We start from the raw sequence: 15,996 nt of genomic DNA on the forward strand, positions 1-15,996 counted from the left end.
AAAACGGCTTTGGCGATGGCAACATCACTCCATTGAGGGAGACTAATCAGCTGATATGAATGGGTTGGGCATATTGCCTTGACGTGCAATGGCCCAAACACTGCCAAGACCGGGAAGCTTAGAAAACGGAATAGGGCAGTGGTTTTTAAACTGGGGTGCGTGAAAGCATCTGAAGGGGCGCGGAGTTGCGGTCAACTGAAATTTTTATAGCGCTCCGCACGATTTACATCAAATTCAAATTTTGTGTATAGTCAGGAATTCATATTATACAATTCTCTCATCAACACTCAACAGTCATAACCTTCCATGCCATTAAAATATCAGCTGTGATTGCTAGCATTCTGGTCGCATTTTGTGATATGACGATAAGGGAGGAGCGAATTTTTCAGTATCATCCAAGTTTGAGAACCACTGGCTTAGGGCTTCCCCACAAGATCGAGCTTTACGTGGAGATGGTCTTTCAGCTAGTAACGTATCTCGCTAGCCCAAATATCAATTCCTTGGTTGCTGAAAAGCGTTTACAGGTATCGTGCACAGCTCAGAGTTCAAAAGAAAATGAAATTGATGATAGTGATTTTCTGTTGTATTTGTATTCCTTTAATAAAATATTACTTCTTTTGTGGTTTTACTGTCGTAGAGTTTTAAATGTGGTTGCCTGGTTTATATCGATATAGAATTCATGCGGCCCGCGGCCGCTACGAAATTTGAAAAGTGGCCCGCGACCCATTTTGTGTTGGTGACCCCTGATCTAAACTAATTCATCAGTAACACGAATTACCGGCAAAGGAAGAGTTAAACACTAACAAACGACTTTGCTAATGACAATATGGAACACACACTTGTACTAGAATAGTCAACATGAAAACGATAAAATATCAGTAACCCAGACCATTGAATAGTATATTCACATCGAAACAAACGCAACAATTTTCGGCTGACACTCGCCGGAGGTAGCCTAATCGTCAGCAACTAGTAGAGAGTTGAAAAGAACATTATAAAAATCACAGCAGTATCACCAAATATGTTGTCACCGGGGTGCTAGGTTGTTGATTTCCAATTTCATTTTGAATTCAGCTGAAAATATTCGGGTTCATTTCAATATGAACATATTATTTACAGAGGGGGTCAAAGTAGGCATCTTCAGTACTCAAGCAGATGCCATGAATTTCTACTTGAGTAGAAGTAGACATACCGTAGCGATTTACAAGCAGGCTAAGTAGTGCAAGTAGGTACAATCTACTTGAAGTACTTCAGAAAGTAGAAGTACTTCGTTACTGAGCACTTTTGATTACTCACTTGAAGATCTGCACCTCCAAGAGTCTCTTATAATATCAGTGATCACTGATCACAGTAATGGAAGCAATGATGGGTATAGGCAGGCCGTGTTATTTTTGGCATTTCAGGAGCCAGATGCCAAAACTGCCAAAAATAAAAATTTGAAAATGCCAAAAATAAGCAATTTTTGGCATATGCCAAAAATAACACGGCCTGCCAAATAGTGTTTTTCGTTCGTGGTGTTGTGTTAACAGGACCGCATTACAAGCGAGAATAGCGTTTGTGAAAGGCAGGTTTCTTAATCTCGGTCCAGGCCACCCATTAGGGGTGAAAGCATGGTGTCCTAAATGGTGTGGGCACTGCGAGATTGAACGGCTGACTGCATTTGGTTTACGTCATACTTTCCATTTGTCCAAAGGCAATTTTACGACCATTTTTGACCGGCTTGTCGAGCGCTAAATTTGATAAAACGGGTATCAATGAGAAGCTGCCGCAGTACTGATCAATAAAATATAAACCATATTCTGCTCATGGAACTGGAACCCCCAAAACCAACCATGATTTTTTCATTGTGATCGAGTTGAACATTGTGACGCAACAAACTGTCTGGCTATTTCTGAGCTGCATAGTCTCGTTTTGCCAGACAGTCTTGCAGACAGTCCATGCGAGTTGGTAATATTAAAGCCACCTGAAGTGACAAAAGTCCTCCGAAAATATATCGGTAGACTGAAGGAGAAATGATAGTCGGGCTACTAAATAGAATGTGTTGAGAGACAACGCAGGAAACTCCTGGAAAAGGATCGGGAAGAAAATTCTTTCCGCGATGAGATCGATGGCACTGTCGAAGTGATCTCTTTTCATGATGCATGGAAGCCGGTTTGGCCCTCCAGAAATTTTGAAGCTCTGAAAACCTTTTGTGGATGACTGGCAACATTCTTTCCCTCAACGGCTACTGTTGAAGCCGATATTTCCCAGATTCGCTGGGCGAGAAATGAATTTAGGAGAAACTTGTCTGACCTGAGTTTGGAAGCACTGTTACAGTGCAAACGATTTAAGTCTATTCAACAGCTGTAACAATCAGCTGTTGAGCGTGTTTCTTAGGCTTCTCTTCCTTTTTTTGCTTATTGGCACCGATTCCGATGGATACTGCACATTTTGTGGTTTCGTTTGATATTATTAACCAATGAAATCGTTAGGTTTTTTCTTCTTATTATTGTTTGGTGGCACTGATTATACGTGGATGCTGCACATTTTGTGGTGTCTTTTGACAAACTAGCCCAAATAAAGCGTTTTTGTGACTAATTCGAGGCTGAAACTATCTATTTAGAGGACGATGCCAAAACTGCCTAAAATAAAAACCGAAAAATGCCAAAAATAAGTTATTTTTGGCAGTTTTGGCATATGCCAAAAATAACACGGCCTGGGTATAGGGGTCCACTTGAATCAAAGGTAAGAAGCTACCGGATGTAAATAAAACAGCAGGCACACACAATTTATTAGATCCTATAAGCTACACAAGCAAATATGCAGCATGTCCAAAATTAACCATGCATTGTAAGATAGATCAACAAATCTGTTGTGACCTACCCACTTGTGAAAGTCAGTGGTGACTACCGTCGTATAATAGACAGAATGATCATAAAATCGACAGAAAAATTCACGCATTCCATGATCAGGTGATCAGTAATTTTTATATATAATGTAAACTTACCAGTCTGTCCTCTCCCAAGTGTTTTTTCAAGTCTATACGGGCCAACATACTGACCAGCAAGAGACGTGTTCATCTTCTAAAGTTCAGAAACAGTACATGCAAATACACCCACAGCCATATGTACAATCAGCTATCCTTTTGTTGAAGACGCTGAAACTTGGAATTATGCGGACAATGTTAGAATATCTGCGGTAATGAATCATCACATGGGATGTGCACCTTGGGCTGTGAGCAACAATTTCAAATATTGGTAACAAAGAGCTGACTACTATGGAACCTAAATTTAATCTCATCACTTCAGAGAAAACAATACCATATTACAATAAGGCTCAAGACAGAGAAAACTTACTGCATCGAAATGCATTCACCATAATTTTTGCACTTCTGCAACACACCAAATGTAATATTCTGGTAACTGGGTTAGGGTTACCCACAACATAACCATATAGAGAATTGTTCTCGCCATCAATGAAACGTGTTCACAATGGCACTTAGTCACATAGGATATGACATGACTATTCATATACGATCATTGTTCACGGCAGCATGATATCTGGGCAGAGCCATGTGCATGTGCATATACTCAGATATTAGATACCACTCAGTAATCACGTCTAGGCTGTGTCTGGGGCGTGTTCATATCTGATAGACACACATGTATCATTCAGGTGTAATGTCTGTATGGTCGGTGTTTGCGTTTGTTAGAGACGCAGGCATGCATGAGTCTGAGTCTGGAGTAACGGGGATCAATATTGTGTGTGTGTAGTAGAGCGGGGCATGAGGACAGGAAAAGGGCAGGATATCTAGCACTTCTTCGTTTTTCCCCACACATCGAGAAGTGATCCCCAAGAAACCAATAAATTTTTCCCATGAACATGTGAAAATTTATAGACGTTAAAATTAATTGTTTTTCGCGTTGGGATTAGGGCTGGGGAGACGGATTGGATTATATTACTAAAAGTATACAGGACTCATGTCAAACATCAACACTCAACAGCAATCCTCTTCATTCCTTTTGTTGGTTTGTTGGCAGATGCACAACATATCAATTACTATCAAGCTGAACTAGTAGCTTAGAGGGACCAGGAAAGTATTAAGATGTCTCAATGCCAATGTCAATCAGTGTCGCCTAGCACGAAATGACATAAAAAATGATAAATTCTACCCAATATTCCAATAATATGTTAGTTGACAGTTGGACCGTTGGTTGTACCTTGGAGAAGCAAATTTTTCACAGATTCGTCTATCATTATATACCTCTTATATCGCTACCCGCCATTATTATTGATTTAAGCCTGCTGTTGCCTTTCCCTATCGCCATTCTATGATATGATGTCATAATTGTCATTGATTCTGACTGAAATGATGGACCTTCTTTTCATTATTGGAGAGGGTTTACCCTTTGCAGCTATAATATTATCCACAGGAAATTTCAATTTTTTCCTACAGCTTACAACTTCATGACAATACTGTCATAAATGGTTGCACGTGCCTTCGTGGTAAATACTTTTTACATATGACGGTTCTATTCTATAGGCTCATTACCGTATGAATGCCAAGACAATGACTTATGAACGCTAAAAATGCACATCCCTACACTCCAGTAACATTCCATATATTTGTCGACTCAAAAACCCAAATTCGCGTAATCCCTCCAGCAGCAGAGCAGCTGCTGCTGCAGATAGCAACAAATCGATCGATTGCTAAAATTAAATTGTAAACATCCGAATGTTTTATCGCTGGCGTCACTTACCGGAACGACCGAAATCATAACATGAATTTAATGTTATTTAATGTAACCATATAGGTTGCCAGTAAACTCGCCCCAAAGTAAATTCGGCCCAGGCAAATTCGGCCATTACATCAGTAAATTCGGCCCACCGAGAATATTGTATTATAATGTATTACCAACCGTTAACATGAATTAATTACATAATTATACTATTATTAAGTGATTTGGATGTCAGGGTATGCGTAGATCGCGTAATCACGGGAGATAGCGCGGATATTCACGGGGACCGAATTTACCGACGGCCGAATTCACCGGTCAATTCACTGGTTACTCGGTCAATTCTGCCCTCGGAGAATTTTTTATAAAAATGTATTACCAACTATTAATGTGAATTAATTTCATAATTATATTATTATCAAGTGATTTGGAGAACAGGGTATGCGTATAAATATATATATGTATATATACATGCCGATGTTTACGGGGCCGAATTTACCGACAGCCGAATTCAATCGGTATATTCGGCCCTCGGAGAACATTGTGTGAAATTGTATTACGAACTAATAATGTGTATTATATTACATAATTATAATATTATCAAGTGATTTGGAGGTTAGGGGTTAGGTTTAGGGTTAGGATTAGCGTTAGGGTTAGGATTAGGGTTAGGTTAGGGTTAGGTTAGGATTAGGGTTAGGATTAGGGTTAGGTTAGGATTAGGTTAGGATTAGGGTTAGGTTAGGATTGGGGTTAGGTTAGGATTAGGGTTAGGTTAGGATTAGGGTTAGGGTTCAGGTTAGATAATGGTATTGTAACTGTTGTTGTTACTCTGGCCCTGGCCGAATTTACCGAAGGCCGAATTCACCGACGGCCAAAGTGACCGAGGGCCGAATTCGACGGGCCGAATTTACTTTGGGGCGAGTTTACTGGCAACCTTTTATATAGCTCAGTGGTCTGAATCATATTGGCCACAACGAGCCTGCATAAGAACTAGTTCAGGTGAGTCAATTATTATTATCAATTCATAACACCATAAGATCGTGATATACTGAAAAGATAGAAAGTAGGCGAAACGACAACAAAAAGTTAATAAATTAATTATTCAGCTTGGCCTATGGCAGAGGTTTCAAACACGCGGCCCGCGACGGCATTTGGGAATTTCAAGTATTCAACAATATATTAAATTACCATATATATTTTTTAGATACAAGAACGTAAAGTTCACGCTAAAACTATAATAAAAATCACTGAAATCTCAACAAACTTCACTATCACATCACTTTTAAAAGCTACCATGCGGTAGAAGATCAGCTATTATGTCACATTTCTAGTTCATGGTGATAAAACATGACCCGTTGATGATTCATGTCTGAAAATTGTGATTCGGTTCGGTGAGACCTCGTAAAATTACTCGATTTCGGATTGACTGGGTGATTAAATAAAAATGACTCGAGTTGAGTCTGGTCAAACGTTAAAATCAGAGAAGGACTTGCGACTTGGAACGGTGACTTGGTAATCCTACGGACGCAACAATCTATGAAACTCTCATGGGGAATAGTAATATATCAAAGGGTCGTAGCTTGCGTTGCGTAGGGTATATAGCAGGGGTCGCCAACTCAAAACGGGTCGCGGGCCACTTTTCAAATTTCGTAGAGGCCGCGGGCCGCATGACTTCGATATCGATGAAAAATAGGCAACAACATTCTAAAACTCTAATTTGGTACGACGGTGAGCTACCTAACATAGGCGACGGGCATATTGACCACAAAAGAAATAATATTTTATTAAAGGATTGCAAATACAACAAAAGATCATTATCATCAATTTTATTTTATTTTGAACTGTGAGCTGTGCACGATACCTGGAAACGATTTTCAGCGACAAAGGAATCGATATTGGGACTATCCAGATACGTGGCTAGCCGAAAGACCATCTTCACGTAAAGCTTGATCTTTTGGGGAAACCCGAAGCCAGTGGTTCTCAAACTTTTTTAGACACGCTCCCATTTATAATACTCAAAAATCGTCATATCACAAAATGCGACTAGAATGCTAGCAATCCCAACGTCTAGTTTGATGGCATGGAAGGTTATGACTCTTGATAAGAGAATTCTCTAAGATGAATTCCGGACTATACACAGAGCAATAACATTCCATCGAGCGAGAATCAGCTAATATGAATGGGCATACTGTATTGACTTGCAATGGCCCAAACACTGCCAAGACCGAGACGCTTAGAAAACTGCTTGGGACAGTGGTTCCTAAAACAAGGTAGCTCGCGCCCCTCGTGGAGGCGCGAAATTTTTTTCAGTTGAGCGCATCTCCCCCTCCCCTTCTGATGCTTTCGCGCCCCCGCACGATGGGTGCGCGCTCCCCAGTTTCAGGAACCACTGCCCTAAGCCGTTTTCTAAGCGTCTCGGTCTTGGCAGTGTTTGGGCCATTGCAAGTCAATACAGTATGCCCATTCATATCAGCTGATTCTCCCTCGATGGAATGTTGTTCCCATCACCACGGCCGTTTTTGCTAGTGACGAATAGTGATATTGGGCACAAGCAATGATATATATACATTGGGCACAAGAGAATAGCTTATTTTAAAACAACAACAGCAACATGTTGAAACTGTAGTCAATTTCAGCATTTCAAATTGGTTTTCTTAGCTTTCTTCCGAAATCTCAAATCAGTTCGCGGGCCGCAGAATATGACTTGGCGGGCCGCGTGTTGGTGACCCCTGGTATATAGGCTAGCTATCTAATCAGGTCAGTATGGCAGTCATTTGTTTTCTGAGACATAGTACAATAGTAAATTACATTTCCACGATATTTGTGGAATGCCTGTCTGCAAGGCTCCGTCAAATAACACCTACTTCGATATTAGGTATTGAATATCCCTATTATTGATGCTGCGGCCCGCGGCGTCATCAAAAACTAGGAAATTGGCCCGCGAGCACATTTGAGTTTGAGACCTCTGGCCTATGGTATTGGTAAGTAATGCAAATTCTACTTCGAAAATAAGCATCTATATTGAATTGTATCGCATTTTTTGTGGTGTATTGAACTGATAAAATTGCTAATATACCAATGATGATGATGAAGAACAATGATGTATAATACTGCATGGAAGGACAACATAGACATATGAAAGCATTCTGGAGCTAAAGAGGCTGCAGTCTTTAAACTGCAGCTAACACACATACGTTAAAGAGATATCATTGCATGAAAGCTATCTAAATTAGTATTCATCAATATTTTGTCTTTACATATTGATGCACGTTTCACCCAATCCCTCGTGTGCTACCGAAATCAGGGATGACTAAACGGTGATACATGCGTGTGGTGTATGGCTATTCTATTTAAATTTTCGTACCAAATAATTCGGCTCATTACTTCGTTGTATTCCAAGAATAGACGGTCTTGTGAGTTCTGATTAAGTGAGTTCAGGCGTGGGGTCGATGCGTGGGTTGGCCAGAATTGCTATACTCATAATTTCGTTGCTTGAAAATCAACGAGGCAACTCATCAGAAACCGGCTCTTTTTGACTCTGCAGTTTATGATATATATACGATAGTGTTCCCGGAAAATTGACTTCTGGAGATAGGGAAGTTGATGAAATCTTGTTTTATCTACAATACCGGATTATTCGATGTCCACCTTGGATTTTCGGATGTCTACTAAACAACGAAATGACGCCTCTCGCCCTCCAGCCACCCTGGAATTCAAGTAAGAGTAAGAATAAACTAACGATGATATTGATGATGATGATATTGGTAGACCAGTTGATTCTGGTAAGTATTAAATTAATGGGCATCGCTAAAACGCTAAACGGTGATAAGAGATATAGAAAGGCTGATCCATATAAGCATTGCTGAAAGAAGTCATGAAAAAATTCTAGATATTTTTCAGGGTTCTGCCGATAATCTTAATCAATAGATCGAATTTTTGAGTCATTGAACTGAATAAAAAATCACTGAATCTAGAATGCCGAAATCGCTGAACTGGCATCACTGTGTCCTGCCTCATACACCGCTGAGACAATTCTGCCATTGTTATAGATATAATAGCAGTTTGATTTTTGAAGATGCTAATTCCATCTAGCATTGTCACATCCATTGCACAACGCACACTCACACCTTCTCATCATCAAATTTCCATCAAATTGCAGGCAAGCCATGAGAGATTTCAAGACCATGTTTCCAACTCTTGATTCCGAATTGATAGAGTGTGTGTTACGTAGTAATTCCGGGCATGTCGATGCGACCGTGGATCAACTATTACAACTTTCGAGAGATTGCAACGGTCGAACAAATGCATCAAGCAGGTTAGTACTCGGTGGCCAGTTCTTTCTGGATATTTTGAACTTCCCAAGATGTTATTTTCATAGCTGTCTTGAAATCCAGTAGTGGAGTAATTCTACCTTGTTTTAGTGACCAGGTGCCTTGTTGTTTTGTGTTTAGGATAATTCAGCTTCTTCTTCAATAATGCTGATGCAAAATGTTTGCTTTACTAGTTTTGACTAGTAGGAAGTACTATAGTTTCTTGATGAATTTTTGTCACTTTTTTATGACTACCATGAAATATAGCTTTAAATTTGTTCTGGTTGCAAGACTGTTAGTCATTCATAGTTAAGTTAATTAGCCTAATTAGTAATGAAAGCTAGGGATGCATTGTTAGTTCTAAGAACACTTTCAAAACCTTCAATTTTCTCTTTCTTGAAGTAGTTTTACTGTGACTTTAAATAATTACTTTTACTTGTATGTGTACTTGTATAGAATTTCAAAGATTAACTTTGCGTTGAGCGCTATCATGGTATAACTGTAACCATTTATTCATACTGCATAATAAAGTGCATGGAATTTAGCTATGATTTTCTTCACGATATTCTAGCATGAAAAGATGAATGATATAAATAATTCCGGTCTGACTATACTGCACTTTGTCCTCATCAATCTTATTTGTTATCATTGCATTGATAGCTCAGTGCTCTCTTGATAAAGGAACTACATTTTCTTATTCCCAGCTTAAATTGTAACATTGTTCTTTTATCCAACTTTTGTACAAATAACTGGAGCGTAACATTTCAAGCACCATATCATCGATGCATAATTTACCACAAGATAGACCTGTATGGCTGTGATCAGCTTCGAGGAGATAAGCTATGTGGCAATAATTTTGTGAAATCCTAATTTTATCATGATTGCTTTTCTGTGTTTGGTGACGTTTGATGCTTCTTATTAACGCTAGTTAGGCTACGCCACAAATGATTTAGTGGGCCAGCTCTTCTGAGTAATTTTATGAATATTCAAAGGCGATACCAGGGTAGGCGTATAGCAGTGGATGATGACACCACCGATTCTGAAGACTCGGTCCATTCTGAGGTGGGTATGGGCTATTAGACTTGAGATGCATGTTTGTTAATTGTATTATATTGTGTTGTGTGTGATTAATGGTCATAAATCTCCAATTATACATTTCTATCTGTACTTGATGGTGATGAACAATACTCTGATATTTGCACCTTGTGTCTGAGTGTGCCTGTGTCTGTGTGTGAATTATTACAGGATATCGTTGTGCTCATGTATTGCATTTCCTATATTCAGTTTAAGCAAGCTCATCATTATCAAGTGTTGGGAGCTATGATGTACTGTAGATAGTTGAGTAGGCTATACATTCAGCATGATTTTGGGTTCCGTTTCAAAGTCTTGGTGTATTTCCTGCGGGTTGGAACTTTCATATACTCTGATAACAAGGTGTGACCGCAGACTCCCAGTCAATATTGGGCTCCTAGTTTGAATCAAGATTCGCCAATGTATAACATTCAAATGTTTGCATCAAGTCGCCTTCCACTGGATTGCGGTATCTAATTACATGGAGAAGCTTCTCGTCCTGATACAGGTTTTACCCAACATGGTCTCAACTTATAGTAGAGCTTAATTTTTTTGTATAAGTACCTAATTGAATAATGTCACTGTACTGTAATTGTACCTGATCTCTGTTATGTATTATTCGTACTACAGCCTTTGTGCTTCTTTTTGTATTTGTGGACATTAGTCATAGTTTGATTCGATGTAAGCCAGATACTTTTCAAATAGCAGGTCTGCGTAGATTGATTCAGTGTGAAACCTCCAAAGCAGGATGGATTATTGTGAAATCGATTTGACAACTGACAAGTCATGTATTATCTAACCATTGTCACAGCTTTACTATCATATATCTGCAATACAAGCACATTCTGATGTAAGAATATTTCTGTTACAGTATCAGGTTTTGAAAACGGTGTGAATAACTAAAACTAGCATATATACTTCGCCTCCGAGAATATTGTATTTACAAGGTGTAACGAAAAACTTATAGGCCTACATAATGTATTGACCAATTTTATGAAACTCATTGTACACTTACCTGGGTTTTATTCGTATTTCTTCCATGCTTATATTGCCAAAACACAATGGTATTTCCGGTTGGATTTGACTTAGGCAAAATTAGAAGATTTTGAATGGTGCCAATCCTAGTTATTTCCCAATGATTTCAGCATATTATCACGATATGTTGGTTACAGACTAAAAGTGTTAATTATTTATAGCTGTATTGTAGGCCTAGCGACTAGCATAACATTATTGTACTACTTGATGCACTATGATTTATATTTATGATATTTCTGTCAAATAGTTTTTAGATGTTCCGACTTCCAGCGATGATGATATGGCCATGAGAGACCCTCCCCCAATGTACACCCCTCACGCAGATGTCCCTGTGCCGTTCTTTCCTGCGCCTTCTTATCCACTCGATGACACGGTATTGAACAAATTAAATAAGAAGTCGCCTGGTCGCCAAGTACCGAATGGATATAAGCATAGACGGAAGTATAAGTAAGTCGTGTTTTTATCAGTTTATGCTTTGATCAAATCCATATATCCCTGTGCTAACGAAGGTGTGATATTCTGGAATAGCAGATAATTGTCTTGAATAAATTTTAATCGGCAAGGTTTAGAAATACATTAGTTTAAAAAATACCTATCCGAACATAATTAGCCGGAGACATACGCTATTATTGCTCATTGCAGTTTGTCAGTGATTAAGCACTAGCCTTATTCGAGAGCAATATCCAGAGCTAGGCGAGTCTGTTTGGGGTTGGGGCTTTTCCCTATTCCTATTTTTGCTCATATTGAACAGTATTGGTCACGAAGACCTATTGGCCTACCTGATGAGGATCACGATTCTGTTGCATCAAGCCAGTTGGAGAATCATGGAAATTATGCCCATATACACTTACAAAATAGTTGAAAAACGTAGAATATTTGTGAATTTCGCAATTCCGCAGCCACTACTTGGTTCATAAAGCTATGTTACTGCGCAGAGCTTGGAATCCACCCATGTTAGGCACATTGCCGGACGATTTCTTGCGTATCTTGCCTCAGCAACAATTGCCCGATCATCCAAGCGAAGAAAATGGATCGCAGGTGAGGCTATTGATTTTTCGATACCTACCAAGAAAACTAAACTGCATGAATTTACTGATATGCTGTACACAGCGTTTTGTAATGTATTGTGTATAGGTCTATATTGTGCACCTGTCTGGAAGATGGACAGTAATTTTGTCACCGAAATATTGAGGAAACGGCATTTATTTGATCTGATATTATAATGTCATCGGTAAGTGGAGAGATCGAACAATAACTTGAAATTTAATATTCCTTGCCTAGAATTAAAGGAATCTCTTTGAAATGAAGCTGGCATGGAAAATATGTGTCTTTGGAAAACCGTGGTTTTCAAACTAATAGTATAGTAGTGGTATTTGTTCGTTATCTAGGGATCAGTCGACAAGGTGTAATCTGTCAGCCGTCACGATGTCCATATTATGTCCATAAACAACTTTCCTAATGTCAGAGTACGAGGGAATCATAAGTATGGCTTGGTGTAACGATTTGAGTGCTCGAATCCTAGTGGAGTATCAATTGTAATTATTAGGCTAGGTACAAGTATTCGACTATCACACGTTATCACTTATGATGCCATAAAAGAGTGTGGATGATGTGGTAAACTCAAATATTTACCTCATGTGATCATTGAAAACAATGCCAGTTCTCAACCGCTTGGTATTTTTTTCGACCATACCTATTTCGTTGCACTTTGTGACAATGCTGCGAATTAATCGTGAATGAACAGAAATGTTATTTCCGGGGTTCTGAACGCTGTGATACGACAAATTGAAGTTTCGAGGCTTCCATGTTGGGGAAAATGGGCATCATAAGTATAATTCGCATTGATACTATAAATTCTTCTAATCGAAATGGGTGTATAATTGCATGTCTCGAAGAAATTGTCTTTCACTGCTTAACTTGAATCATTGTGGCGAGTCCTAGTCGCGGTCTTGAGAAAGCGTTTCGTTTCAGAAATCGTCGAATCATCGGCAGGGACACCAGTTTGTTAGCAAACCCGAACTGCGAAGCCTGGTGGCAACCAACGATCCCGCGGTGATATCGCAGGCACTCGGAATGATGACAAATGCCCCGGAGATACTTGGTCCGCCACCTGGGTTAACAGGACCGGCGATAGACGATAGTACTTTTGGTGACGGTGGCTACGGAAACGAATCCACGACGCCACCGCCGAGGCCTCCGCGATCTATGCAAATGCAGCATCCTAAGAGAAGGACTCAGTCTTATATGGGACATAGGCCGGCTCGTTTCGACCCTGACAATGCGCCGGTCCATACAGGCTCCGATGTTCATCAGCCGCACGCCGATTCGCATCGAAGCCGTCGACATCACCACAGCTCAAGGTAGGCCATAATAACATAATCACTATAATCAGAGGTTCTGTTTCAGTGGTTTATATACAGTGTTCTAGGGAACACTAGGGGTTCTGTGAGCCAGTCTCAATGATTCTAATGAGGCCGAGGAGACACACTAAACTTGCACATAGGATTTGTGATGCCACACATGTTGGTATTCGCCATCATTGATTGTAGGTTATTAGGCCGGATCAGAAGTCGAATTGTGACCGTTAAAATGCCAATTCTATCCTAAATACTAATAAGCTTGTTTGTAATTAAGCAATTGGTTTCATGCTGTTGCGTTTCAACTGAACAATACAATGACACTTTCCAAGGTGAAGCTGATTCATTATAATGTATGTGTGAATATTATCATTCAATGGCTTTGTTCTTTTCATTTTGTGCACCAGTGTTCTATGGTAATGTATTATCAAATGTGTACTTGAAGATGTAGTGTGGTTTTTGTTTTTATGACTCGAAGGAAATTTAGGTTCCGTGAATGCTTGTTCAGGTTAAGAACCACTGTTCTATTATTTTAATCCAGGACACACATTATGTACGATGGAATGAACAAATAGTAAATATTTATCGCAAGCCTCCAATTTATTTGGATGGCTTGCAAGGACCACCCTATTCACGAAATTTTCAACGCATGTAGCGAGCAACTTATATATTTTACCAATACCATTAGTCACTGGCTTGCACATATCTCTGGAGCCGTGATGGCTTGTGCAGACATAGACTGCAGGCATTGACTGATTGTTTTGCAGTCAACAGTTATTTGTTCACATTCCCTGGATAGTGAAATGTTGACCCGCCTCCGGCTGTCCCTAATGATCAATGCGTTACAGACAGCATCAATCGACCAGAAGCTCTCAGTCGCATCGCTGTTCAAGTAATTGCAACCACTCAAGAAGGGGCAACGATTTCACTTCTAGAAGGTACTGTCAGTCTCATTCTTTAAGTCTTTGAGCTATCGTATGTACACTGTACATGAACCGGGTTTTTGTTTTGCTGTGGAAATGGATCTGTTGTCAGCATTGGTAGGAAATTGACTATTTCCCTGAATCACTAATTCAATAAGGATGAAGCACTTCTCAGGAACAGTGTTGCTCAACTGGTTATTCGTTTTTGGGTAGGCTAGATATAAAGCCGAAATTGAAGTCATTTCAATGCGAATTATCAAATTTGATGTAGGCTACACAGTATAGGCTCAATTGCCACTCCAAACAAGTTATGCATTTTAATCAAGCTTCATATATTCGCAACTGGAATGGGTGTGTTAATCACCGTGTTAAATCGCTGAACAAATACTGCTGGCATTGCTTGTAATGCATTCGTTTCGTGTACCTAAACAATAAATGTTATTTTACATAAGATATTTAGATGGGATTGGTCATGTTGTGGACGGGTTGGGATGAAAGTAATAGTTTTGTACAGCTCCATGTAAAAGGAATGACGTGTGTGAGAAATTCTATTGTGTACTAAACAGAAGACTAATGGAACGTTAATATGAGGACTTATTTTCCGTCTCTATGGCTCTGAAAAAACTGAAGAGTGCTTTACATTGTTCTCAGCATCGACTGTTTCGATGGCCGTGTGGCAAATCCTGATATGATTGGCAATTGGGATCATTGTAGATCTAAAAGCGCTATTCAACATATAGAATTTCAGGAAAAAAATTCAAAATATTCGTTTTAATCTGGATTACGCGTGTACTTGTTTGTTTTTACAGTTTTCCACGCATGTATAATGATCAATGATGCTTCCTCAGATCAACTTACTGACCTGAAATATAAAACTGTGATTGTTGCAGTTGTTTCCTTAATTGAATATGTTTGGTTCTTGATTGAAATGGATTTTAAATCAATTGATGGCATGTTATCGGTGTCTTTATCCATTTATAATGCGTACTATCTGAGGTTTGACGAGAATAGGCTGATACCGAGAATAGGCTGATACCGTAATCAGTTTTTATTGATCCATGTAGCCATGTTTGATTGGTGACGCACTCAACACGAACTTGGTGAAATGAAATGAACTAATGGAGGATCGTGCTCTTTGGAATGAACATATTTGAGAAGACCGAGAGTGTCTTAATCTCAGATGTGCCCAATGACTTGTCGCAATTCATACGTCCCAAGTACCCTACACAGTACACATTCACTATTGATGTCGAGGAAGTATAGCCTATTGTGCGTTTTTCATCAGGGAAAATCCGGCTATGTTAAAACATTGTTACTTACGAGTGACTACTTTCAGTCACAATGATATCTCGTGCAATACATAATTTTATGGTATTGGAAATCTATATTGACTAAGTTGATGCTTTGTGAAGTTGCAACAAAACCTTTGACCTATCTGTGCGTCTCCCAGTTAAAAATATTTAAACATCAATAGATAATAGCAACTGTTCTTTCTTCTCTACTTCTCAGTAAATACTCACTGTTTACTTAACATGATTCCAAAACATCCATATATGATTGTCTATTAATGCGTACAATGTAAGCT

The 15,996-nt window shown here is 39.2% G+C and overlaps 2 protein-coding genes across 5 annotated transcripts in view; one reads left to right on the plus strand and one right to left on the minus strand.

Moving 5' to 3' along the window:
• Positions 1-15,996, plus strand: part of LOC145439206 (ran-binding protein 9-like) — a 333,125-nt gene that overhangs the window by 171,168 nt on the left and 145,961 nt on the right. For 2 of the 3 annotated variants that reach the window (XM_080316700.1, XM_080316702.1), the window contains exons 2-8: positions 8,260-8,432; positions 8,875-9,030; positions 10,018-10,087; positions 11,379-11,578; positions 12,067-12,169; positions 13,103-13,491; positions 14,337-14,426. The exons of the other annotated variant lie outside the window; for it this stretch is intronic. In XM_080316700.1, the coding sequence (XP_080172826.1) occupies positions 8,356-8,432; positions 8,875-9,030; positions 10,018-10,087; positions 11,379-11,578; positions 12,067-12,169; positions 13,103-13,491; positions 14,337-14,426 (1,085 nt within the window). In that variant the 5' untranslated portion in view covers positions 8,260-8,355. The remainder of the gene's footprint in view (positions 1-8,259; positions 8,433-8,874; positions 9,031-10,017; positions 10,088-11,378; positions 11,579-12,066; positions 12,170-13,102; positions 13,492-14,336; positions 14,427-15,996) is intronic. 3 annotated transcript variants of the gene reach the window in all.
• The window catches only part of LOC145439204 (serine/threonine-protein kinase BRSK2-like), a 98,690-nt gene that overhangs the window by 15,102 nt on the left and 67,592 nt on the right, over positions 1-15,996 (minus strand). Inside the window, exons 1-2 of one of the 2 annotated variants that reach the window (XM_080316697.1) lie at positions 4,200-4,343; positions 2,987-3,142 (exon numbers count right to left, since the gene is read on the minus strand). In XM_080316697.1, coding sequence (XP_080172823.1) covers positions 2,987-3,059 — 73 coding nt within the window. In that variant the 5' untranslated portion in view covers positions 3,060-3,142; positions 4,200-4,343. Of the gene's footprint in view, positions 1-2,986; positions 3,143-4,199; positions 4,344-15,996 lie in introns of those variants that run through there. The other variant, XM_080316698.1, reaches the window with a different exon arrangement.

Source organism: Botryllus schlosseri, chromosome 5, assembly GCF_051294905.1.
Source record: "Botryllus schlosseri isolate E-star chromosome 5, Bs_hap1, whole genome shotgun sequence".
Classification (NCBI taxonomy): domain Eukaryota; kingdom Metazoa; phylum Chordata; class Ascidiacea; order Stolidobranchia; family Styelidae; genus Botryllus; species Botryllus schlosseri.